We start from the raw sequence: 26407 nt of genomic DNA, 5'->3' as shown, positions 1-26407 counted from the left end.
TGCTGCAAAGTAAGTTCGTTAGACGTTCAAATAAAAATTTTTCAGATTTATTTTCAATGAAGAATGCTTGTCTTTTTTATAGTTATTTGCTTCCATAATAAAGAAACAGACTCCCTCTGAATGGATTTTTTTAGGCCAAATACTTTTTCTTGAACCTATCCAACTTCAGTTTTTGAGTTTCAACGCGAAAACGCAAGTATCACTGTCAGGACGATAGCAGTAGCTATTTCAGGTCATTGTGGATTGTAGGCAAAAGTTAAAAAAAATGTCAGGTTTGCTAGGCTTTCGAACAATAGCATTTTCGTATAGCTGCTGCATGTAGAACTTGAAATGTAGAGCGCAAAATCATTTTATCCTGCTAAGAGATCTTGCTGAAATGATCTGGAGACTACAAAATTTTCTAGGCCTCTTATTTTATTAGTAAGTAATGCCTTTTGATCTTTTTTGCGCTCTCTCGAGCCTATACTGAAGACAATGACACATATCAATATCTACACTACACCGCCATTAAATATATGAAATAGACCCAACCCCACTGGTTTAATAAGTATAAAAATATTTGATTTTTAATAACAATATTATTATCTTACTTCAGTTTTGTAGTTTTATATATAGAAGTCACTCAGTAAATTATAGAAATGAAGATCTAAATTAAGATATTCTCTACATTTACTTTCATAACCTCAGAACATTTCACTTTCATGTCATCAATATAGCATCAATATTATTATTTACAATTAATGAAGAACAGACGCATCATGATATTAACTGTGATAATATTTAATTTCTAATGGCAATAATGTCATCAAACCACCTCAAGTTTCGTAGATTTGAATATCCAATACACAGCTGTACTCAGAAAATTATACACTTTAGAATAAGTTTTTAATAACAAATTGAATTGAGCTCTAAATATGTCGGCAATCCTGCAGGTCATGGCCTTCGTGTAATAGCATATTGTTTATTGTAGTGTGTGTTTTGTTTCGAAATTCAATCAAGTCGGCCGTGAGTCAACAAAATTAGTTCTCAAAACTGACAACAGATGGATTTTGGAAAATAGGAAAATTATGTAGGAAAATTGACATTCCACTGAAAACTACTACTTTTCCGAAAAACTTCGGGTTCCAACCTTCAAAAAGAGGGGCCATTTATTAAAATCCGTTCAGCCGTTTTCGTATAATTTCCATTACCAGTTCAAATTATATATATATATATATATATATATATATATATATATATATATATATATATAGATATTGAAGAATGAAATGAAATCGGAATATATTTCCGTAGGTTCTCACAAATACAAGTGAAAAAAGGTACATATACTTTAAGTCAAAAGGAAAGCTCTCCATGAAAATTAAGAATTTATTTAAAAGGGGAATTTTGATCTAGAGCATTATAAGAAATTTGAGGCGATATGTGGAAGGCGATCAAGCAGAGACAACTAATTGAAGAAAATGTTAGTTCTTCTTGGGACGTATATCCAGATTGAAGTTCTCAGCGAGTTCCACGTATTTCTGGGGTACTTTGCGAGTCGAGGTAATTTCCTTCATCATGTATGAAGATGCCTTGGGAATTCGAGGCCTAGCTGGGTCAGTGAAGTTCACGTAGTAAAGACCAAACCTTGACCTGAAACAAAATTGAAAATATAACACAGAGAATGTTTTTCCTTTGCAGTGTCAACTAAAATTCATTTAATTGATGAACTAGTGGACTTACTCGTGTTAAATATGTAATATTCGTCCGGCTTACAGCTGTTTCAGTGCTTCACGCACCATCATCAGAGCCTACTAGATCACGGCGTCATCTCGAACTTCTCTGCCTGTAATGTGGGTGTGTTTGATTGTTGAAAGATGTTGAAGAGTGGAGTCAAATAGTGTGTGTGTACTGAAATTGATCTGTGTGTTGAGAATTTGATCGGGGTGTGTTTTAGTTTGTTTGTATATTTCGTATTGTTCTAGTGTGTTGAGTTTTTGGTTCTTGGGTTGTGTGTGTAGGATTTCCATGTCCGTATTTATGTTATTGTATGTATGGTTAGTATTGGTTATGTGATCGGCGTATGTAGATGTGTTGCGTCCTCTGGTTATAGCTTTAATGTGTTCTTTGTAGCGAGTTTGGAATGATCTGCCTGTCTCTCCTATGTAGAACTTGTCGCAACTATTACATGTGAGTTTGTATACACCTGTGTGGTCGTATTTATTTGTTTGTGTTTTTTGTGTGTTGAGATGTCTTTGTAGTGTGTTTTCTGTTCTGTATGTTATGTTGTATTTCTGTTTTCTGAATGAAGATGCGCTCTTATGTGTGTTTTTGTTTTCATATGTTAGTGTGATGTATTTCTTGCGTTCTTGTGTTTGTGTTGTGTTTTGTGTATTTATGTGTTTGTTAAGTTTTTGTTTTGTCTTCCTTATGATGTTGTCTATTATGTTTGGATTGTATCCGTTTTCTTGTGCTATGAATTTGATTGTGTTCACTTCTTCATTGTAGTGTTGTTGGTCCATGGGTATGTTGAGTAATCTGTGTACCATTGTCCTGAATGCAGCATGTTTGTGTTGTATGGGGTGGTTAGATATGTTGTGTATGTGTGTTGTGGTGGTGGTTGGTTTTTCTGTATATTTTGAAGGTGTGTTTGTTGTCGATTTTTGTTATGGTGATGTCTAGGAAATTTATGGAGTTGTTGTTTTCAAGTTCTAGTGTGTATTGAAGTTTTGGATGTAATTTGTTTATGTATTGGTGTAGTTTGTGTATTTGAATCCTCAACACACAGATCAATTTCAGTACACACACACTATTCGACTCCACAATCCAACACATTCCAACAATAAAACACATCCTCCTAACAGGCAGAGAAGTTCGAGATGACGCCGCGATCTAGTAGGCTCTGATGATGGTGCGTGATGCACTGAAACAGCTGTGAGCCGGACGAATATTACATATTTAACACGAGTAAGTCCACTAGTTCATCAATTAATTATATTCAAGTGTTAAAAGTGGTGTACGCAAGGTTAAAAAATGGAAAATGCATTTAGTAAGTAACTGAGAAAGTAAAATATAATATATACAGAGTAGATGGTAACCTCTGCACCAAAATGAAAGTGGTAATAGATCAGGAGAAGAGATTTTAAAAACTGGAAATAAGTTTTTCTCTAACATTTACCGTTTTAGAATAAATCGTTATGTTTCTATGAAACATTTGGCAACACCTCGGTTGCTGCTCGGCCTGCAAGCCTTACCTTCCCCTCCCCCTTTACTGTATTCAATCGGTAGATACGTGACGAGCGCTGCGTTGCAAGATTTATTTCAACGGTTTTCGCTATTGGTCAGTTTAAATTTATTGCTAAACGGTTTAATTTGCAAAAAAAGATTCAAGACATTATCTGTTCAGATTATTTTTACCTGTCTGCATGTATAGCAATCAGCCATTTCTCTCCGACCACTATCGCATAGAACGCTGAAAACAAAACATTGGGCAAAGACTATTTTTTTTCCTGTTTAACGATGCTTCATGAGAGGAAAACTGTAATAAAAGTTTTGTTATATTTAACATGTAGAATCACCTCTTAAATTTTGGTGCACAGGTTACCACCCATCCTGTATACACATGGTAAATATATATTAAAGTGGCATCATTTAAAGTATTTTCAGGTAGTAAACCACAAGCCGGAAAAACCTTTGTTTCTTAGCAACAGGGAACGAAATCGTCCAGGAAAGAATCTATAATAATAAATATGTAGCCGAAATTTTTCTGGTAATTTTCGATTTTCCAAAAATAATTGGTCCTAACATATATAATTAACCACCCTGAAACCGAAAATCGCTTTTTTGAAAATTTTGTTTGTATGTCTGTCTGTCTGACTCTCTGTCTCTCTGTCTGTCTGTCTGTTTGTTACCTTTTCACGCGATAATGGATGAACGGATTTCGATGAAAATTGGAATATAAATTAAGTTCGTTGTAAGTTAGATTTTAGGCTATATGGCATTCGAAATACATTATTTAAAAGAGGGGTTACAAGGGGGCCTGAATTAAATAAATCGAAATATCTCGCTTATTATTGATTTTTGTGAAATATATTACATAATAAATGTTTCTTTAAAAATAATTTGCGATACGTTTTATTCCTTGAAAAATTTTGATAGGACTGATATTTAACGAGATAAATGAGTTTTAAAATTAAAATACATGCCATCTAAGGCCGTATAATGAAATAAAAAAAATGACAGTCTATAAGGGGCCTTGGACAGCAACAATCGAAAACTATGAAAGATAGCCTACAGAGAATGTTTCTGTGTTTGTATGAAGTAATATCTGAAGGTAAATTAACCGATTTGTATAATTAATTATTATTTTACCATTGAAAAGTGTAGTTTCTCTAGATGGACATAATGCTATAATGTTATTACAGTAACTGCAGATATAATATAATGTCATGTAATATAATATAATATATGTAATGTAATATTATATAATATAATTTAAGTTATTTAAAGGGTTCAGAACCATAGTGGGCCAAGCGCCATTTACTGAATACGTAGAAAACAAGGGTTAAAATTAAGTTATTACCATAATTCAATGGAAAAGTAAAATAAATTATACACATTAAATCTAAATGATATCAATGTTCATCAGACTATGGTTGCATGTAATAAAAATTAGAAACATGTTAAAGGAATTGTCATTGCACCAAATGAGTGTCTCTGGACCAAAATGATCGCATTTTAATTATTTGGATGCAATTTAAATTAAGTAACATAAAAAACGATTTATCCTTCTATCAAACACGAATGTTCCCTGGATCAAATGTCCTATTTTAATTATGTAATTACTTTATATTTATTTCTAACGGGTGCAGCGGAGCGCACGGGTACGGCTAATACGATAATAAAATTACTTCACGTAGGACTTAATACTCTCGTACTCAACTCAGTCCACTACACAAACAGTGCAGCCATTTTCAGGCTAACGTACGTAGGTACTTCGCAATACTTTCCGTTGTAGACGGATTAGGCGTGGTGGACCAGTATCCTGGCCTGCTAGATCACCTGATCTAAGACTGTTAGACTTGGGGCTACATGAAAACCCAAGCTTAGTGTCTATTCTACTTCATTCGTTTCAGCTGAGGATCTTGTGACAAAGATCGTTGCTGCAGCCCATGAGATCAGAGAAATCCCTGATATGTTTTGTGATGATCAGGCGGTCAATGATTAGGAGGTGCAGACCTGTGTCGAATCACCAGGATCACACTTTGAACAAAATCTGCTGCAATTTGTGATGTATTATTTTGCATATACACTCACGTGTTAATTTTTTACGTTTAACATGTAGAATTATACAGTACTAAATTATTTTTTGTTAACTAATAATGGTTTGCTGTATAATTATGATTGTGTTGCTAATAAAGTTAAAAGTGAGATGATGAAGCATAAATTACTGAAAAAAACACTCTTTATCTTGTAAACAATTGGTTTCCCACAAACTAAATTCAGCTTGTTTTGATATTATATCTATGCAAAAGATAGTAAATATTGATACCTTAAAAGCAATATACTTTGCATACTTCCACTCGGTAATGAGTTTTGGAATAATATTCTGGGGAAATTCCACAGATAGTAACACTATCTTCCCATTACAAAAAAGAGTAATTAGAATACTACTAGGTGCCAAATCTAGGGAATCGTGTAGGGCTATTTTCAAAACACTACAAATAATGTCCATGGCTTGTCAGTATATTTTTTTTCATTAATAATCTTCCTCGTATGTAATCGCGAAAACTTTTTAACTAATTCAACAGTTCATAGCATAAATACACGTAAAAAATGAATTTAATGCTCCATCGGCAAGTCTATCGTGCTATCAAAAAGGAGTGCGTTATATGGCAGTAAACATTTTTAATCGCCTCCCTATCGATATAAAAAAAGAAACTCAAAACATAAGCTTATTTAGGGCCGAATTAAAGAAGTACCTAATTTCTCACGCCTTCTATTCTGTAGGTGACTTCATGACATTCAATAACGCTTCATGAAACTGATACTAAAACTTTGTGTTGTACTAGTAGACTTTATTGTAAACCTCTTCTGTGTATATTTCATCTAGACTGTGACTATAAATTAAGACTTTAGATTAGTTTGACTTGTTCCATATTATAGCTGTAAAGCAATATATGACTACCATGAAGTGTTAATAAATACAATACAATACAAATACAATACAATACAATACAATGCAATATAATACATACTCAATCTTTTAATTTTGTTCTTTATAACTTCTAGAAGTTTGTAGGTTGAGTTGAGATTCACTCTGTATATACAGGCTTTATGTGTACATATACATCAATAAATGTTTATGTGTATATTTATGTGAGTTCAAGATTATCAGTCTGATGTTGCACTCGTGCGGTATTGAATTACTATATGTTTTCGTCCATGTTTTTCTATATCTATATCGTTTCACTGACTATTATCACACAATCATCATCACCATTACTTACAGCAGTATTACCATCAGAAGCATCATTCCACATCACTACTGTCACCACCACGAACTCTACCATTAGCACCAATACCACGAATATCATCATCATCATGATTATCATCATAATCATAATGTCGTAATCAAAAACATCATCAGCAAGACCTAACGTGATATCTTGCATTCAGGCAGCCCAAATTTGATTCCCGGCTTGGTCATGATGGAATTTGTGTGGAAAGCGACGTTGCAGAGGATTTTTCTCGGGGTAATGCCGTTTGCCTGTACCATTCCACCAGCATTCTTCACCTACCCCTTATTTCATCTCTCTTCTAGAATAGTTAAAAATTGGCTGGTTTGAAGTTTGGAGGTGGTATGAGTTTCCCATGCTGATATAGGAAGGACTTCAGGCTATGGGAATTATAAGGCCACTCGTGCGCGCTCGGGGTTTGATCCCTGGGGACTATCAGGCTACTCATCCGAGGAGGACACCAGGTTCTGCCAGGGCTGAGGCAGGTTGACCAATATGCCAACATTGATAGATTTCAGAATTAAAATGGTGTGACTCTAGAATGAGTTAGCGATAATACAGTAGTTTATTAAAGTAGAGAAAATTAGGAAATATTTGGTACTCTACTCACTGGTATCCGTCTTTCCACTCAAAATTATCGATCGAACTCCAGACGATATATCCGATCACATCAACTCCGTCAATGTACATGGCTTTGTACATTTCCGCCAAGTATGTCTGCAAGACAAATATTATTGACATTGCTATAGTAATAATAATAATAATAATAATAATAATAATAATAATAATAATAATAATAATAATAATAGTAAATGCATTTCCAAGTCACTGTAGACTAAAACAAAGAGATGCACTATCACTTTACTTTTAACTTTCCTCTAGAGTACCGTATGCCATTAGGAAAGTCCAGGATAACAGAGGGGGTTTGGAATTGAACGGGTTACATCAGCTGCTTGTCTATGCGGATGATGTGAATATATTAGCAGAAAGTCCACAAACGATTAGGGAAAACAAGGGAATTTTACTTTAAGCAAGCAAAGAGATAGGTTTGGAAGTACATCCCGAAAAGACAAAGTATATGATTATGTCTCGTGATGAGAATATTGCACGAAATGGAAATATAAAAATTGGATATTTATCTTTTGAAGAGGTGGGAAAATTCAAATACCTGGGAGCAACAGTAACAAATATAAATGATACTAGGGAGGGAATTAAACACAGAATAAATATGGGAAATGCCTGTTATTATTCGGCTCAGAAGCTTTTATCATCCAGTCTGCTGTCAAAAAATCTGAAAGTTAGAATTTATAAAACAGTTATATTACCGGTTGTTCTTTATGGTTATGAAAATTATACTCCCATTTTAAGAGAGGAACATAGGTTAAGGGTGTTTGAGATTAAGGTGCTTAGGAAAATATTTGGGGCTAAGAGGGATGAAGTTACAGGAGAATGGAGAAAGTTACACAACACAGAACTGCACGCATTGTATTCTTCACCTGCCATAATTAGGAACATTAAATCCAGGCGTTTGAGATGGACAGGGCATGTAGCACGTATGGTCGAATCCAGAAATGCATATAGAGTGTTAGTTGGGAGGCCGGAGGCAAAAATACCTTTGGGGAGGCCGAGACGTAGATGGGAAGATAATATTAAAATGGATTTAAGGGAGGTGGGATATTGTGATAGAGACTGAATTAATCTTGCTCAGGATAGGGACCGATGGCGGGCTTATGTGAGGACGGCAATGAACCTCCGTGTTCCTTAAAAGCCAGTAAGTAATAATAATAATAATAATAATAATAATAATAATTTTGAAGCTGCAGCTGTTTTCCTTCTGTTACCACCTTTCTCCTCTATGTCCGACTAGCCCACTCCCGAATTTTTAATCCCCTTGTCATCATACACTCATCTATTTCATCTCTAAATGATCCCCTTGGTCATCATGTTCTCCGTTTTGCAATGGGTCTCCTCTCAGAGACGTCATTTACCCACCGGTTTCCGTCTGATCTTCTGTTGTGGTGTACCATAGTAATTGTTTTCTTCTACGTACAATAAAATGTCTTAATCAGCTTGCATTTGCGTTCCAATTTCTTCAATGCTCATTTCGTCCATTCTTCTTAGTTCATATGGTCGTCTCCAATACTCTATTTCTGTTGCAATTATTTTTGTTTTATAATTTTATTTTTGTTTACGATACATTTTTCTGAGCCACATGTCATAATCAGTAATAGGTAAAATACAAAATTATCCGCTTTCGATATGGAAACAAGGATATTAATGATTCACGATGTGTAGAGTGCAATTAAAGCAAAATAAATTTTCATATCCACAATGTCCATGAAAAAATTTCATGTATTTATAAAAAAAATCTTCATATGTTTTAAATTTTGTACGAATTTTCCCATTCTGTTAATACTTTTATGACTACCAATGAACGAGACTTTTCAAATGAAATTTACCTTAAATATTCCTCTTACGTAATTAATCCTTTTGCAACTTAAACGCATCTTATGCAAATTGAATGATTTCCCTGTAAATTGTTTGTAAATCATACTTTTCAATCTTTATGCTCGACCATGCCGAAATGTAGTAATTATACACCTGGTAGCAGTCCTTTAATGCATGTCATTAAAGTACACCTACTCATTAAAATTCAGGTGTTCAGCCAATGACAAGTCAGCTTTGTACCGTTATATCGATTATTCTCGGATATGTAATCCAAAGACAATTAGCGAAAAGTCACGGAGGCTGGAAATCCAATACTGTCGCAGAAGGTTATGTTCTGTTACTATAATAATTAGCGTTAATTGTAAATAATATTCAAGTAAATTCAATTTGTCATCTCGTTTTTCAATTCTAAATCAATTTCCAGGTTATATCAGAGTAATCTTCATCTTATTCTCTGCCAAGGTCAATGACATTCGGCCTCGGAAAAAATCAATACTTTCGCGTCTGCGCACATCTCACAATTCAGGTCAGTTCGCACATAACCATAAGAAGACCTAATTTTAAATAATTTCAAGGTAGAGATATGGTCGAGCATAAAAAGTCGTATGAAACTTGCCTATAATGGTAATTAAGACACTCGTATGAAAATTATGAAACTCTCTTGCGCTCGTTTCATAAACAATCATACTTGCGTCTTAATTACTACCATTATAGGCTCGTTGCATAATGTACTATAATAATAAAATAGATGTTCGTAAGACATTAAATCTCTCATACAATTTTAACTGCAATTATATGTGCGTTACATTAGAAACACTTGTGTGTGTGTGTGTATATATATATATATATATATATATATATATATATATATATATATGTTTGTTTTCCATTAATATTATATCTAATGTTGTTATAGAGCAAATTTGTATACATTTAATAACTAATACGTATTACTGATATGTTAGTGATTCGTGTGAAGTTCATGGAGCAGACAATCCATATTTATTTTATATCCAGGAGTTGCCCTAATGCATATCATGTTATTTATTATAGAAATTATAAGTACTTTATTCATATCGGGTATTAAACATTATGAACAAAAGTATGTGTTTTCTCGTGTTTAACGATGAAACAAATGGAGGTCCACATCTGTGGAGTAACGGTCAGCGCGTCTGGCTGCGAAACCAGATGGCCCGGGTTCGAATCCCGGTCGGGGCAAGTTAGGTTGAGGTTTTTTCCGGGGTTTTCCCTCAACCCAATACGAGCAAATGCTGGGTAACTTTCGGTGCTGGACCCCGGACTTATTTCACCGGCATTATCGCCTTCATATCATTCAGACGCTAAATAAGCTAGATGTTGATACAGCGTCGTAAAATAACCCAATAAAAAAAGAAAGAAACAAATGGATGCAAGGGAAGGATTTTGACAACCTTTACATTTTAGTTGTCCACTACCTGGGATGGGAGTGAAGGCACAATTTTAATTGCAGATGTGCGTTAATTTTGGAAAAGAATGTTGTACAGGCCTATATATTTTTATATTTATGTTTTCCATTAACATTATGTCCAATATAGTTATAAAGTAAGTTTGCTTATACTGTATTTAATACACAATACATACAAAATATTGATAAAATGTTTGTGAGTAGTGTTATTCAGTTTATCCAGCAAACAATCTATATTTTTTATGTCCACATAAATGCATATTATGTTATTTATTACATAAAATTAGGCCTATATGTACTTTATCTATATTGGGTATTATATAAGCATGAATAAAAGTTACAGTATATATATATATATATATATATATATATATTATTTTCCCGTGGCTGACGTTAAAATATCTACGAGTTTAAAGGTTTGGACAACCCTTACACTGAACAGTAGTTGGGATAGGAGTGGAGGTCTGGGGTTTGTTTCGCTTGAATGGAGTTACTGCTGTTCTTGTGTAGATGCGATGTCAGGAAAGCGAATGAACTACACACACACACACGCACGCACGCACACACACATATTCTCTGTGTGAAATAATAAATTCTATGAGTTAAGGAATTATAAAGTCAAGTACTAAAATATGATTATAATAAATATTCCAATAATAAGACCTAAATCAGGATATAGGTAGGCCTATTAAAATGAATAAGTGAAAATAGATAGAACAATCGAAATGAAAGTAGTAAAACAAACTTATCCCACGCGTTTACTGCGACATCTGATATCTATTAATTTACGTTTATATAAAGAAATTAATTCCAATTAACTTACACCGATGTACGTCTTCCTCATTTCATCTTGAAGTTCTCCGTTATCTGAAAATCCGTTCTCCGTTATAAAGATTTGCAGATCACCGTATGTCTTTTTGATATTTCTCAACACTCTTCTAAAACCTTGCGGCGAGACCTGAAACACACAAATTATTTCTTGCCCATTTTATAAAACACAAATAAAGGGGCAATTATGCCAGTCAGTCATAACCGCGTCGTCATCGTCACCATCATCATCATTATCATCTTGAAATATCCGTGACATGCAAATGACTATTTATATTGAAGGATGAAAGTTGTCCTTGATTGATCCTCCGACGCCACGCGAATGAAAGCCTGGTGTGGTTAAAATTTTTAGTGTCCTAAACCCTTCATAAAACAAGTGAAATGATTTTTCTAACTAAAGGAAGTCATATGAGGAGTCTATTGAAATAGGAAACGTACTTAACAAAATCAATACGAGGAATTTTGCTTTGTCTGTACTTTTGTGTGTAATTTACTTTCAATCTTCAGTTGTTTATTTCCCCCCTATTTTTCTGCTTTTATGGGTCTACATGTGCATTCATAGATTTCAAAAAGGCATATGACTCGGTTAAGAGGGAAGTATTATATGATATTCTTATTGAATTTGGTATTCCCAAGAAACTAGTTCGATTAATTAAAATGTGTCTCAGTGAAACATACAGCAGAGTCCGTATAGGTCAGTTTCTATCTGATGCTTTTCCAATTCACTGCGGGCTAAAGCAGGGAGATGCACTATCACCTTTACTTTTTAACTTCGCTTTAGAATATGCCATTAGGAAAGTTCAGGATAACAGGCAGGGTTTGGAATTGAACGGGTTACATCAGCTGCTTGTCTATGCGGATGACGTGAATATGTTAGGAGAAAATCCACAAGCGATTAGGGAAAACACGGGAATTTTACTGGAAGCAAGTAAAGATATAGGTTTGGAAGTAAATCCCAAAAAGACAAAGTACATGATTATGTCTCGTGACGAGAATATTGTACGAAATGGAACTATAAAAATTGGAGATTTACCTTCGAAGAGGTGGAAAAATTCAAATATCTTGGAGCAACAGTAACAAATATAAATACACTCGGGAGGAAATTAAACGCAGAATAAATATGGGAAATGCGTGTTATTATTCGGTTGAGAAGCTTTTATCATCTAGTCTGCTGTCAAAAAATCAGAAAGTTAGACTTTATAAAACAGTTATATTACCGGTTGTTCTGTATGGTTATGCAACTTGGACTCTCACTCTGAGAGAGGAATATAGGTTAAGGGTGTTTGACAATAAGGTGCTTAGGAAAATATTTGGGGCTAAGAGGGATGAAGTTACAGGAGAATGGAGAAAGTTACACAACGCAGAACTGCTCGCATTGTATTCTTCTCCTGACATAATTAGGAACATTAAATCTAGACTTTTGAGATGGGCAGGGCATGTAGCATGTATGGGCGAATCCAGAAATGCATATAGAGTGTTAGTTGGGAGACCGGAGGGAAAAAGAACTTTGGGGAGGCCGAGACGTAGATGGGAGGATAATATTAAAATGGATTTGAGGGAGGTGGGATATGATGATAGAGACTGGATTAATCTTGCACAGGATAGGGACCGATGACGGGCTTATGTGAGGGCGGCAATGAACCTTCGGGTTCCTTAAAAGCCATTTGTAAGTAACTAATATGTGCATTCCATTAATTTTAAAATAAGTTTGTCTTTCAATATTTTTTTAAACTACAATATATTATCTTTAAAATATCAGGGTGCAAGCTGTACAGCACGTACCAAAAGTTTAAGGACACCCCTCCATAACGCCGTGTCCTAAGTAAATGCGAGAACGAGCGATGCGGGCACCGCGTTAAACACACATCGCAAATATCGGCTAGGAAAATCGAAGGTGTCCAATGAAACTGTGTACGGTAGTTTTAATGTAAATATCGATTTTTAATGATCGACGTGGACGCATATGTAAAAGACAATTATGCATGATTATTTCGTAACTCAGCTATTTATCAAAACATAAAAAATGACTCTTTAACTTTACGTAAAGTTGCGCAGGTACCTAACTTCGAAAAAAAAAAAAAAGACTTAATTTTTATTCACAGGAGACAAAGCTTATCCTTTAAGAACGTATCTAATGAGGCCCTATACGCTACTAGAAGAGTTCAAAACAAGATAACGGCCTCATATTTCAATTACCGTTTATCACTTTAAAGAATGACTATAGAATGGATTGTTGTTAAAAAAAATTGTAATTATTGTAGAAAATGCATTTCATATTGTAATAGTAATATACGTTACAAGAGCGGTATGTTAACGTTTTCATGGTCGAGGAAAAGACTGAAAAAGCGAAACGTAGTTGAGCTTTTTTAATTTCCGAGAACATGAAAACAAACATACCGCTCGCGTATCGTACATTATTTTGTGCGAAGATCGTTTATTACATACCTGAAAGACGAATTTCTAATTAGTTGCAATTAAATCTCCATGTTGGTTTCTGTTTAATGACGACAACTTCGGAATACAAAAATATCTTTCTTCAACATTGTTGCTATAAAATGTTTTCTGTGTTTACTATACTCCAGCAGGCCGTGATATACGTCTGTCTTTTTTTCCCCCCAGTCTATAAATGCGAACTTAAAACAAACGGTAAGGTAATGTAATGATTTATTTTTCATTTTAATATTTTAACAATATTATTTATATAACATATTGCAGTAATAACATCGGCATCTGGAATCTTGTCGATTTTTTCACGGCTTCCTTAAAGTTACTTGTATCAGGAATGCAATAAGTTTCGTGGAATAGTAGACTTTACTTAATTTTTGCAAATATTTAAGAACAATAATTAACATTGCAATTTAAGTGAAATTGCAGTGGTAAGTTTCCAATTTATAATTATTACTATGTTAAACGTCTGTAAAAATAATATGTTAAAAGCCTAAAGCAGTGAAATGAATGTCGCGTTTAAGCGGTAAGAAGAGGGAAATTGTTATGTGTGTTACGTTGGGAATACTGAATGTGGTATTTCACACTTACCGCGTATTGGTTCTGTGCGGAAAACAAGCAAATACGCACGATCTCGCACAAAATAATTTTCCATAGCGCTATAATTGACAAGGAATAGGATACTTCTACCAATGCCTCGGAAGATAATGTGACGCAAGGATATCATAATTTGCAGCACTCGGAGGCAAACAATCGTACTTCCTGAGCAGCAGAAAATGTGCGAGACACCTTTTATCAATAATTTTAATTGAAAGTAATTCAATGTTTAAGTAATATGATTATCACGGGTTTTGAAAACAATAAACATTGATTAAAACCTATATAATTACATATTTACTTATTTTAAACTTCATGGAATATCCCGTACTATCAGCTACAGAGTTCCATTCTTTGTCAATAGCTAAACGATCCTTGTACTGAGGGTTTCTTTTGTGCGAGATCGTGCGTATTTGCTTGTTTGCACAGAACCAATACGCGGTAAGTGTGAAATTCCACATTCAGTATTCCCAACGTAACACACATAACAATTTCCCTCTTCTTACCGCTTAAGCGCGACATTCATTTTACTGCTTTAGGCTTTTAACATATTATTTTTAGAGACGTTTAACATAGTAATAATTATAAATTGGAAACTTACCACTGCAATTCCACCTAAATTGCAATGTTAATTATTGTTTTTAAATATTTGCAAAAATTAAGTAAAGTCTGCTACTCCACGAAACTTATTGCATTCCTGATACAAGTAACATTAAGGAAGCCGTGAAAAAATCAACAAGATTCCAGATGCGGATGTTATTACTGCAATATGTTATATAAATAATATTGTTAAAATATTAAAATGAAAAATAAATCATTACATAACCTTATCGTTTCTTTTAAGTTCGCATTTATAGACTGGGGGGAAAAAAAGACAGACGTAAATCACGGCCTGCTGGAATATAGTAAACACAGAAAACATTTTTATAGCAACAATGTTGAAGAAAGATATTTTGCTTTTCCGAAGTTGCCGTCATTAAACAGAAACCAAGATGGAGATTTCATTGCAACTAATTAGAAATTCGTCTTTCAGGTATGTAATAAACGATCTTCGCACAAAATAATGTACGATACACGAGCGGAATGTTTGTTTTCATGTTCTCGGAAATTAAAAAAGCTCAACTACGTTTCGCTTTTTCAGTCTTTTCCTCGACCATGAAAACGTCAACATACCGCTCTTGTAACGCATATTACTATTGTTCCACAACACATTTCTTGTTTATACTTCGGAAATTAACACTTCAATTGCTATTGCTTGCCGGACGACATCTGCGGTGAAAATCAAACCGTTTTAAATTCCGAACAATGCGTGCGGTGCGGCTTCACAGCATCGTATGAATCGCAGCGTCTCGTGTTCACGTTGGACAACTGCATTCATTACACACAGATTGACTGTGAACGTCAACCGCAGTAAACGCATCGCACCGCCTTAACCTTGGACATGGCGTTAATGATATTCCAGTCCTGTTCTTGCAATTATGTGGAACTCTCTGATGTTTATATAGGGACCAAATTCCTGTGAAAACTGAAGTTTTACTGCAAATCGTCGCAATATAACAAATGAACTCTCTATAAAGGTCACTGCTTACATTAACAATACACATGGCCTTCGGAATTACGATTTTAGTATGATCCTGAAGACCGTGATGACTTAATTGGGGATTAAATTAATTGATTTTATTTTAAACTAGCCGTACCCGTGCGCTCCGCTGCACCCGTTAGAAATAAATATAAAGTAATTACATAATTAAAATAGGACATTTGATACAGGGAACATTCGTGTTTGATAGAAGGATAAATCGTTTAATATGTTACTTAAATTAAATTGTATTTAAATAATTAAAATGCGATCATTTTGGTCCAGAAACCACTCATTTGGTGCAATGACAATTCCTTTAACATGTTTCTTAATTTTTATTACGTGCATCCATACTTTAATGTAGACTGACATATCATTTAGATCTAATGTGCATACTTTATTTTACTTGCTATATGTTTCCATTGAATTATGATAATATCTTAATTTTAACCCTTGTTTTCTACGTATTCAGTAAATAGCGCTTGGCCCACTATGGTTCTGAACCCTTCAAATAACTTAAATTGTATTATATTATATTATATTATATTATATTATATTATATTATATTATATTATATTATATTATATTATATTATATTATATTATATTATATTATATTATATTATATTATATAAAAATGTGTTGCTAACGGATGTACACCGATAAGTAAGTTTTTAATTTGTTATGGGCGCTCTTGAATCTCAGGAGGAACAAATTTTATTTTACAACAGCGCAACATAATCTGCTTGGCTCATTACCCAATTTTTTTTGCATTGCATTTAATGCATATGTATTTTAACACGATTCAATTGAGCATAGTTAAAATTTGGATTATAAAATAATGGAATGCTAAGCTAACGTATTATTACTGCATACTAAATCAATACACTCTCGTTGTTCGTTAATTCTCTGAGGTAAACATTATTTTAAGAAATACAGGAAACGAATATACAGAATAGCCTATCAAGTTTTCTGTGCATAAGAAGCTATTTTAATCTTACCTGTCCTCAATTCACTCCGAAGTTACTGTAATAACATTATAGCATTATGTCCATATAGAGAAACTACACTTTCCAATGGTGAAATAATAATTAATTACACAAATCGGTTCATTTAGCTTCCGATATTACTTCATACAAACACAGAAACATTCTCTGTAGGCTATGATTAATAGTTTTCGATTGTTGCTGTCCAAGGCCCTTATAGACGAAGTCATTTCTTTTTATTTTATTATACGGCCTTAGATGGCAGTTATTTTAATTTTAAAACTCATTTATCTCATTAAATATCAGTCCTATCAAAATGTTTCAAGGAATAAAACGTATCGCAAATTATTTTTAAAGAAACTTTTGTTATGTAACATTTTTCATAAAAATCAATAATAAGCGAGATATTTCGATTTATTTAATTCAGACCCCCTTATAACCCCCCTTTTGAATAATGTATTTTGAATACCATATAGCCTAAAATCTAAGTTACAACGAACTTAATTTATATTCCAATTTTCATCGAAATCGGTTTAGCCATTATCGCGTGAAAAGGTAACAAACATACAGACAGACAGATAGACAGACAGACATACAAACAAAAATGTCAAAAAAGCGATTTTCGGTTTCAGGGTGGTTAATTATATATGTTAGGACCAATTATTTTTGGAAAATCGAAAATTACCAGAAAAATTTCGGATAGAGATTTATTATTAGTATAGATACGTATTAGTTTGGTGAAATGCAAACGAATGAAATACGATTTACCTTTCATATTTAAGTTACATTACAATTAGTTAATAATTGTGGATTAGTAACATGTTGGTGCAATCGGCCATAAGTTTAAAACCTAAATCATCTCTAATTATTGCAAAAGTATAGGCCTATCTTGAATTCATAAGAACACTGAATTGGATCAGTCCTTAAGATGAGACAAAATTTTACATAGTAAACAATATCTGTACGTTATAAATAGAGACCGGATTTTTATGTAATATCATATGTGAAATATGTACAAATTTAAGAAAAATAAGCTGAATATGTACCAAAATATGTAAAATCATGGAAATATTTAATATGAATATCTGGCAGATATAGCATAGGTAAGACTCTCCAGTTGTGATTTCATACAGCACCTGACTTTTTTTTACCGCACACTTGAGACATTACTATTTTTCCATCTGTAGTGGAAGCTTCGTCCATCGCAATCCATGATTTTATTTTTGTCGTTAGGTTTGAAGATACAGGGGCCAATTTAGTTAGTTAAAAGCAGTAGATAAACTCACTTGCACTTTATATTGTAATTATTAAAACTAGAGAAATGAGTGAAATCAATGACACACCAGTATTGCAAGTACTGGATTAGGAGAAAATAAGAGAAGATGTGGGACATATGCATTTTAGCTGCTCCCTGTAAGAAACAAAGTACCTACTAAAATCTCAAACTATAGGTATTTACAAACTATTGTTTGAAAAGTGACATTCCTGTCTCATTTAGAAGGGTAGGATTATTCCAGCCGAGAACCATACTTAATAATTGCTCGGAAAATCCCATATCCGTATAGGTCTACTAAATTTAAAGTAAAGAGGTCAAGCAATAACCTAAAAAGCTATTTATTTTAATCTTTCAACATATTTCCAGTTTGTTCCTTTACTCCAGCTTCTTTTCAAAAGTCGGCTACTTTATTGCGGCTCATGCCAGACTTGACACGGGTTTTCCCTGGAAGGATTAGGAAGAGGGTGGGTAAGGTTGCAAATTGCATGGGAACGGCTTGTTAAGACGTGTGCAGAACAATTATAGTTGGACACAAATCATGTCGTCATCGTCCCACTTCACCGTATGAAGGCAACGCTACTTTCTGAGTGATTTATACAATACAAGGTAGTTGTATGAGAAAGGTTGCCTTTTTCACTCATATTTACAGTGGGCGGTATGGGGTGAGTGCGTCTTTTACTTCCTGGAGCTAAGAATGCTATGTTTCGTCCTGAAATATGTCCTTTCTTGGGTAGGTAAAAATGCTTTTGAAATCTGTGTATTTCAAATTGTAAACTTCCCCAGCATAAGTTTTTTTTTTCCTTTTAGAGAAGTAAAATTGGATAAAACCCCTAAATATGTACATTTATGTAATACCAAGCCATAATATGTAATGTGGGGCAAATATGTAAAAATATGTAGTATAAAATCTATATATATATATATAATTCGAACTGGTAATGGAAATTACGGGAAAACGGCTGAACGGATTTTAATAAGTGACCCCTCATTTTCATGCCTGGCATCCAAAGTTTTTCGGAAAAGTAGTAGTTTTCAGTGAAATGTCAATTTTCCTACATAATTTTCCTATTTTCCAAAATCCACCTGTTGTCAGTTTTGAGAACTAATTTTATTGAATGACGGCCGACTTGATTGAATTTCAGAACAAAACACACACTACAATAAACAATAGGCTATTACACGAAGGCCATGGCCTTCAGATTGCAGACATATTTAGAGCTCAATTCAATTTGTTATTAAAAACTGATTCTGCAGTGTATAATTTTCTGAGTACAGCTGTGTATTGGATATTCAAATCTACGAAACTTGAGGTGGTTTGATGACATTATTACCATTAGAAATTAAATATTATTATAGTTAATATCATGGTGCGTCTATTCTTCATTAATTGTACATAATATTGATGCTATATTGATGACATGAAAGAGAAACGTTTTGAGGTTATGTAAGTAAATGTAGAGAATATCTTAATTTAGATCTTCATTTCTATAATTTACTGAGTGACTGCTATATATAACTACAAAACTTAAGTAAGATAATAATATTGTTATTAAAAATCAAATATTTTTATACTTATTAAGCCAGTGGAGTTGGGTCTTTTTCATATATTTAATGGCGGGGTAGTGTAGATATTGATATGTGTCATTGTCTTCAGTATTGGCTCGAGAGAGCGCAAAAATTACAGTTCTTAAAGAAAGATAAAAAGGGTATTACTTACTAATAAAATAAGAGGCCTAGAAAATTTTGTAGTCTCCAGATCATTTCAGCAAGATCTCTTAGTACGATAAAATGATTTTACTCTCTACATTTCAAGTTCTACATGCAGCAGTTATACGAACATGCTATTGTTCGAAAGCTTAGCAAACCTGACATTTTTTTAACTTTTGCCTACAATCCACAATGACCTGAAATAGCTACTGCTATCGTCCTGACATTGATACTTGCGTTTTAGCGTTGAAACTCGAAAACTGAAGTTGGATAGATTCAGGAAAAAGTATTTGGCCTAAAAAAATCCATTGAGAGGGAGTATGTTTCATTATTATGGAAGCAAATAACTATCAAAAAGACAAGTATTCTTCATTGAAAATAAATCTGAAAAATTTTTATTTGAACGTCTAACGAACTTAGTTTGCAGCAGCATTTGCTGCACAAGCCACTAGTTTTAATATATTAACAGTAATTTCAAGATTCGCAAAGATTTGTTATTTATATACGGTTAGGTAGGAAGGAATATAATATGTAATTACATAAAAATCCGGTCCCTAGTCATAAATTTAATTGCGATATTGAGGGTTTATACTGAATATTCAGAAGTGCAGGGTACTTACACCGAGCCAAATCGAAGTATTTGAGACAGGTAACCACCAGGGCAGGATTTGCTTTACTCCTAGGTCCGACATATAAGACGGCTGAAGGTCAAATTCTGCAGGTGTGACCAGATTCGTTCCATAGTGATTCAGGGCGAAGTAGTCGTACGTCCCTGTAAGAGGCGAGATAATATCACAGCTTAGAAGCCAAAATCATTCACATCTCAGAAAAATATTATTCTTAGGGCCGATTGTATAAACCATTTAATCTTAGATCAGAGGTTAAATTGATCCTTGTTCTAGCTGAACTTGGAATTTTGTGTTGTATAAAGTCTAATCTGAGATTAATTTATCTCAAACTAAAGTCAACTTTGACTGAAGAAATTTCTCCGATTAAGTTAGATGATCCAAGTTCAGTTATTTATTTTCTGTTTGAAATATACGAGTGGCAGACTGTGCAAATAGAATAACCATTGTTATTAATATTAATAGATATGGTAGTTACACTTATATATATATATATATATATATTTTTTTTTTAATTTCTTGCTTTAATACACAAACAATCTTATACGAATATTTTATAAGGCTCTACCGTGTACAGCAGTATCAAATAACATAACCTATAATTATATTATGTTTATAACAACCATTAATTATTAATGGATGTGATAGGTACATTCATAAATTTTCAATTTGTCGTTTTATAAAGCTTTATTATGTTTAGCAGTATCAAACACCATAACATGATAACAATTTGGAGAACAGTCAACCTTCTTCTTATTGTCCGCCATTATTTACATTGCACAAAACAAACCAGTGTCTCCAACAGTGTGTACGGAAAGTCGCCAAAAAGTAGTTTTAAAGTCGCTAGATTTCTCATTATCAACAAAGAAAGATTAAATTCTGTCACTATGGGGTGCTAAAAAGTTCGCTAAACTCCTATTTAAGCAATACAAAAGTTAAAAGAAATTGTTATTGAAAAAGAGTTAAAGTCGCTAGATTGGCAACACTGAACAAACTTGTACAACATGGTCCGCGCATCACATATTTCACCTGTTTATGCGATGTTGCCAAATCCTTTTCACGTGAACTTAAATTGTATTTGAACCAAGGTAATTTGATCGCAGAAAAGTTTTATACAATAGAACAAGTGTCTGAACTTGGTTCACTTTTCGATCTTCGATCAAAGTTCATGTTTAGACAGGGAGTTTTATACAATTGGGCCTTAAAGTCTAATAAATGTGATATTTTAATGAAACCAACTTCAGCTGTCACTGTTTGTTAGACTTCCTTTAATTAAAATAAGGAAGAATTTAAAACTAAAGTTCATCATACGATAGCTACACTGAGTTATACATTCAGAGGCTAAATATATAATTTTTAAGTAGCACTAAGAATTGTGAAATATTCAATTATAAAAGATGGTAAGAATGATTTCTAATTTAAATATTACGAAGCAATAGATTTCTTTTATCCTACCGAGATTAACAATTACGTTTTTAGTTTATTTCCTTTAACTCTCGTAGAAAAATATATGAAATAATTTTTTACGTACCATAATAAAATGATAGAATTTCATGATCTAGTTCGCATATAAACTGCACATTAATATTCTCAAGAAGCAATATATCCCTCTTCGTTTATGAATTGTTTTGTTTAAGAAGATACCAAAGACGTTATTTATAGTATCGCCTAGACCAGCCGTGGCGAGAACGTGACTCGCGAGACATTGTGGCTCGCAGTGCATTTCGCTTGCTTCTAACCTCCGCCAACCCCCACCCTCTCACTCGCTGGAGTCAAACTCCGTTCCATTTGTATTTGTCTCTGACCTGCGAGTGGCATATGTCTCTCTCGAAACCATGTACGAAAGTTTCAAGTAGAATGGGAGGACGCATTTTTTTGCTGTCAATATGATGAGAATATTAAATGTATGATTTGTTCACAAGTATTACGAGGAAAACGGTTGTATAACATAAAACGGCATTACACTACATGTTACTGATGAAACATTAAAAGGTTAAGTGTTATTGTTGTTGTTATCGTCATTATCATAATCTTCTTCTTCTTCATCATCGTCATCATCATCATCATCTCTGTACGTCGACTCTTTTTCAGCAGATTTACGAATAATGCGGTTAGCTCTTCAATTTGAACTCACTGATTTACTATTGTGATGTCAAACGAAAGCTAGATGTAAGACCTTGACAAATGTTGAACTTTCAAATCTTTGCCAAAAAATAAATATCCGAAGCTTCGTTCTTTCGCTTGCTCTGTTGAAGTCATGTTAGCTACAACTTACGTTTGTGAAAAATTATTTTCAACAATTAAAATAGTAAAAACCAAATTTAGATCACGACTGACAGACAAATACCTTCGTGATCAACTACGACTGGCAGTAAGTGACATAATTCCTGATTTTGAAACTCTGTCGCAGAGACATTCTGAAGACAGTTAATTTCAGGTTGTGATATTGTTCATTTATTGTTCATTTCTTTCTTCGTTACACGTACTAAACATTAGTTTGTAGCCTTGTACTGTATAAAATTATATTTAAGTGCTTGACGCAAGGAAAATGAAAATCCGTTAGTAAGTCAGACAGTTGCTTCACTACCCCTTCGGGTGTCCGCCTCCCTCCATAAGTGCTATGCACGTTGCAGGTTACACAGTGGCTCGGCGCACGATTACATTTTCGCCACCGCTGGCCTAGACTCACATGAAGCGCTGATGTCCTGTCCAAAAGCGAAACAGTTCTGCGCATGTTTACGTCGTGACGTTAGTAGGAACAGTAGCGTTATACACGTGGCTGGCCTAATGTCTTTGGGCTGGGTCCTGTTCTTGATGAACGTTTTGTTGTGTTGATTAAAAAAATTTGGTTAACTTTTGTGAATGAAACTTTTCATTAACTTTTTTTGTATGTTCATTAACATTTCTCACTGAGCATTGCAGAAGTCAAGGAATTTCGGATTCAGTGGGTAAAGAAATAATGAGGCAGAACAGCAAGTGGATATCATCAAATACTTGAGCATGGGTGGGCAACTCGTGCTCTCAAAGTGTCAACACAATCTCAGTGCAGGTAGAACGGACTCTGTACTAGCTGTACTGTCTGCGTGCGGTTCTTTCAAGACACAAGTTCGATCGCGTCTGCATTCAGTGGCGGCTCGTTTTAAGTGAAAAACAATATAATTCCCAGATCATTTCCCTTTAGTTACGAGTAAAAAGAGATTTTTTTTTATTTAGAAGAGAGTTAAAGCTTGTATTCTATTACACTTTCTTACGCATGGCATTTTATGTTATAAATAAACAGTGAAGGTTTTAGTAAAGAAATACTGTCTGCATCTGCTTTAGAACAGCTAAAGGTAAAAATGAGATATCAACAAGGTGATACTGATATCAAATATCATTAGCAAGTTGTGCGTGCGAGTTACAGAATTGCACGACATATAATCGACTAGCTAAGAACATTTATGGATAAATTTGAAATGAGGTAGTATCATGTAGAACATAGACAACTTCACTTTCTTTGACTATAAACTATCTTGAAGAGTGATAAGAAAATCTTCTTATCAAATATAAGACCCTATTTCAGGACCTACAGCAGAATTCACTGCTAAGTTTCGAGAAACAGTGACAATTGACAAGGAATCGAAATTTTGCTGAAATCTTTTTGGCTTACGCCAATAGAAAATCCTGAAAATTTATAGCTTGAATTAATATATCTACAGAACAGCACGCCACTCAGATTCCAGCAAAATCAGGAATCGAACTGTTCGTAATGTTAGCTAAGTCAGAATTTCCAAATATACTCTTTGCTTCCATATATATTGTATGTGCTTAAGGCGGAGTTTAATACAAGAAAGAAGTGTAAAAGCTCTCAAAGTAAAGAAAGAACTCAGAAGTAAGCTTATTTCATCTACCGTGACATGTAAAAAATAATTCCTTGAATTTATGATTGTTTGCGAATACAGACTATTACCTTTCTGAGAACAGAGGAATACTCTTTAATGTATAGGCTAAAGACTTGTAAATTCTAGCGTTCTACGTTTCAAATAAGACATATAATAAGAGATATTAACAAATAGTGTAATAATAAATAAGTGTTGCAGCTATATTTGTCGTATCTTGAAAAGGTTGTATTCAGTTTGTGTTTACAGTACTAAACTAATTTACAAAGCTAGAAAATAATATAATTTTGTTATATGTTCAGGTATAGTCTGTCTAAAATTACTATAATTATTGTACCATGCTTCATTCTGAAATTCAAATCCTGGAATAGATATCACGACCACCTGCATGAGCCGCCAGAGCGCACCGTGGCTTTAGTAGTGAAACTACAAACAACTTGTAACTGCTGCGGCTGGCTCCGTCTGCCTTTCTCTCTTTCAAGGTTTTTTAGCACTTTGAGAGCACGAATTGCCCATCTATGTACTTGGGTGTACTGTAAACAATAACATGAGCTGCTGCCAGGAAGTCAAAGGCTGCGATCAGCCTGGAAAGCGCCTTTAACGCCTTGCTGACCAATAGCGGGCGCCATTTTTCGTAGCAAATTTTTTTTTCGCTGCAAACCAGCTAAAGTAGAGGTGGTAGGTGGTAGGAACTCTGGCGTCTTTCTTTGTAAACACATTTTGCAATCTGGTTGTTCAGCAAAAATGAATAGCTGAATTAGTGCTGAACGCAGCCAATGATAGTATAGCAATGGCAAAGGAAGCTTTTAATAGAAAAATAAGCATTAGGAAAACTAGAATAACATCATTGTATAGAGCACATCTAGATCAGAAAGCATGGGTAGACATAACGGCTCGGTTAGAAAAGCCAACTTACTATGGTAGGAACGATCATGATTTTAAAATCAAATGTAGGAAACAGAAAACGGATGTAGGTAAATTCTCATTTTTAAATAGAACTATAAGTGATTGGAATGACCTACCTGCAGTGGTCTTTCAGGGCTGTCCTTCCTTAAGGAGATTCAAGAATAACTTAAAAATGTTGTGTATAAAGTGCAAATTAAAATTAAGGTGATATTTAACATTTAATTTTTTAAGGTGACATGTATTTATTTAGCCTGACGAGCTACTTCCTTGGTTTGAATTGTAAATTATTTAAAAATAGCGTGTAAGAGAGTCTTAGACTAGAAATGTTTAGTTTAAATGTAGTTCTGTTTATAAGTATGCATAAGGGTGTAATTATTTGACTTATTTGAACTGTTGTATGAGTTCAGCGTGGTGAGTCAGTGAAATTATGGTTTTACAGTGCAGTGAACAGTTCCGATCAGTGATAATTTATAGCGTCAATGAAAAGTGTTCTATAGTGTCAGTGAAATGTGTGCTAAGGTGTCTGTGAAATGCGTCATAGTGCCACTACAGTGAGTGAGATGAGAGTAAAGTGAAAGACTATTGAAACTTATGTAGGGGCTATACATATGTAGGTTGTATAGTAAAATTAGGTATTTTATGTATTATTAATTGTAATTATTGTGTTAAATTGTATTGTCTATTCTTATTGTATTGTGTATATAATTGTATTGTGTATTCTTATTATATTGTGTATATAATTGTATTGTGTATTGTAAATTTTATCGTGTATTGTTTAAGATTTTATTGTGTATTGTTTATATTGTGTATACCACTGCCACCGGGTGCTTGCCCACTTGCAGTGTACATACATACATACATACATACATACATACATACATACATACATACATACATACATACATACATACATACATACATACATACATACATGCATACATACATTTTCTGCTAACATATGGAAAAAGAATTAAGGAAGAATTAAGAAATAGAATTAGTGAAGTGCTTTGTGTGGAGTGTTGCACTGTGTGGGCAGAAACATGGTTATTAGGAAGAAGTGAATACAAACGACTAGAAGTATTTGAAATTAATTTGGATATGGAGAAGAACTGAGCGTATGAAATGGACAGACAGAATAAGAAATAAAGCTGTTTTGGAAAAAGTGGGTGAAGAAAGAATAATGCTGAAACT

At 33.8% G+C, this 26407-nt stretch overlaps 1 protein-coding gene across 2 annotated transcripts in view; it reads right to left on the bottom strand.

Moving 5' to 3' along the window:
* Positions 1–1243: 1243 nt before the first annotated feature.
* The window catches only part of LOC138699428 (myrosinase 1-like), a 64276-nt gene continuing 39112 nt past the window's right edge, over positions 1244–26407 (bottom strand). For both annotated transcript variants that reach the window (XM_069825287.1, XM_069825288.1), the window contains exons 8-11: positions 20427–20578; positions 11213–11347; positions 7108–7214; positions 1244–1632 (exon numbers count right to left, since the gene is read on the bottom strand). In XM_069825287.1, coding sequence (XP_069681388.1) covers positions 1464–1632; positions 7108–7214; positions 11213–11347; positions 20427–20578 — 563 coding nt within the window. In that variant the 3' untranslated portion in view covers positions 1244–1463. The remainder of the gene's footprint in view (positions 1633–7107; positions 7215–11212; positions 11348–20426; positions 20579–26407) is intronic.

The sequence above is a fragment of the Periplaneta americana genome, chromosome 5 (genome assembly GCF_040183065.1).
Source record: "Periplaneta americana isolate PAMFEO1 chromosome 5, P.americana_PAMFEO1_priV1, whole genome shotgun sequence".
NCBI lineage: Eukaryota > Metazoa > Arthropoda > Insecta > Blattodea > Blattidae > Periplaneta > Periplaneta americana.
This window is presented reverse-complemented; position numbering and strand designations above follow the sequence as displayed.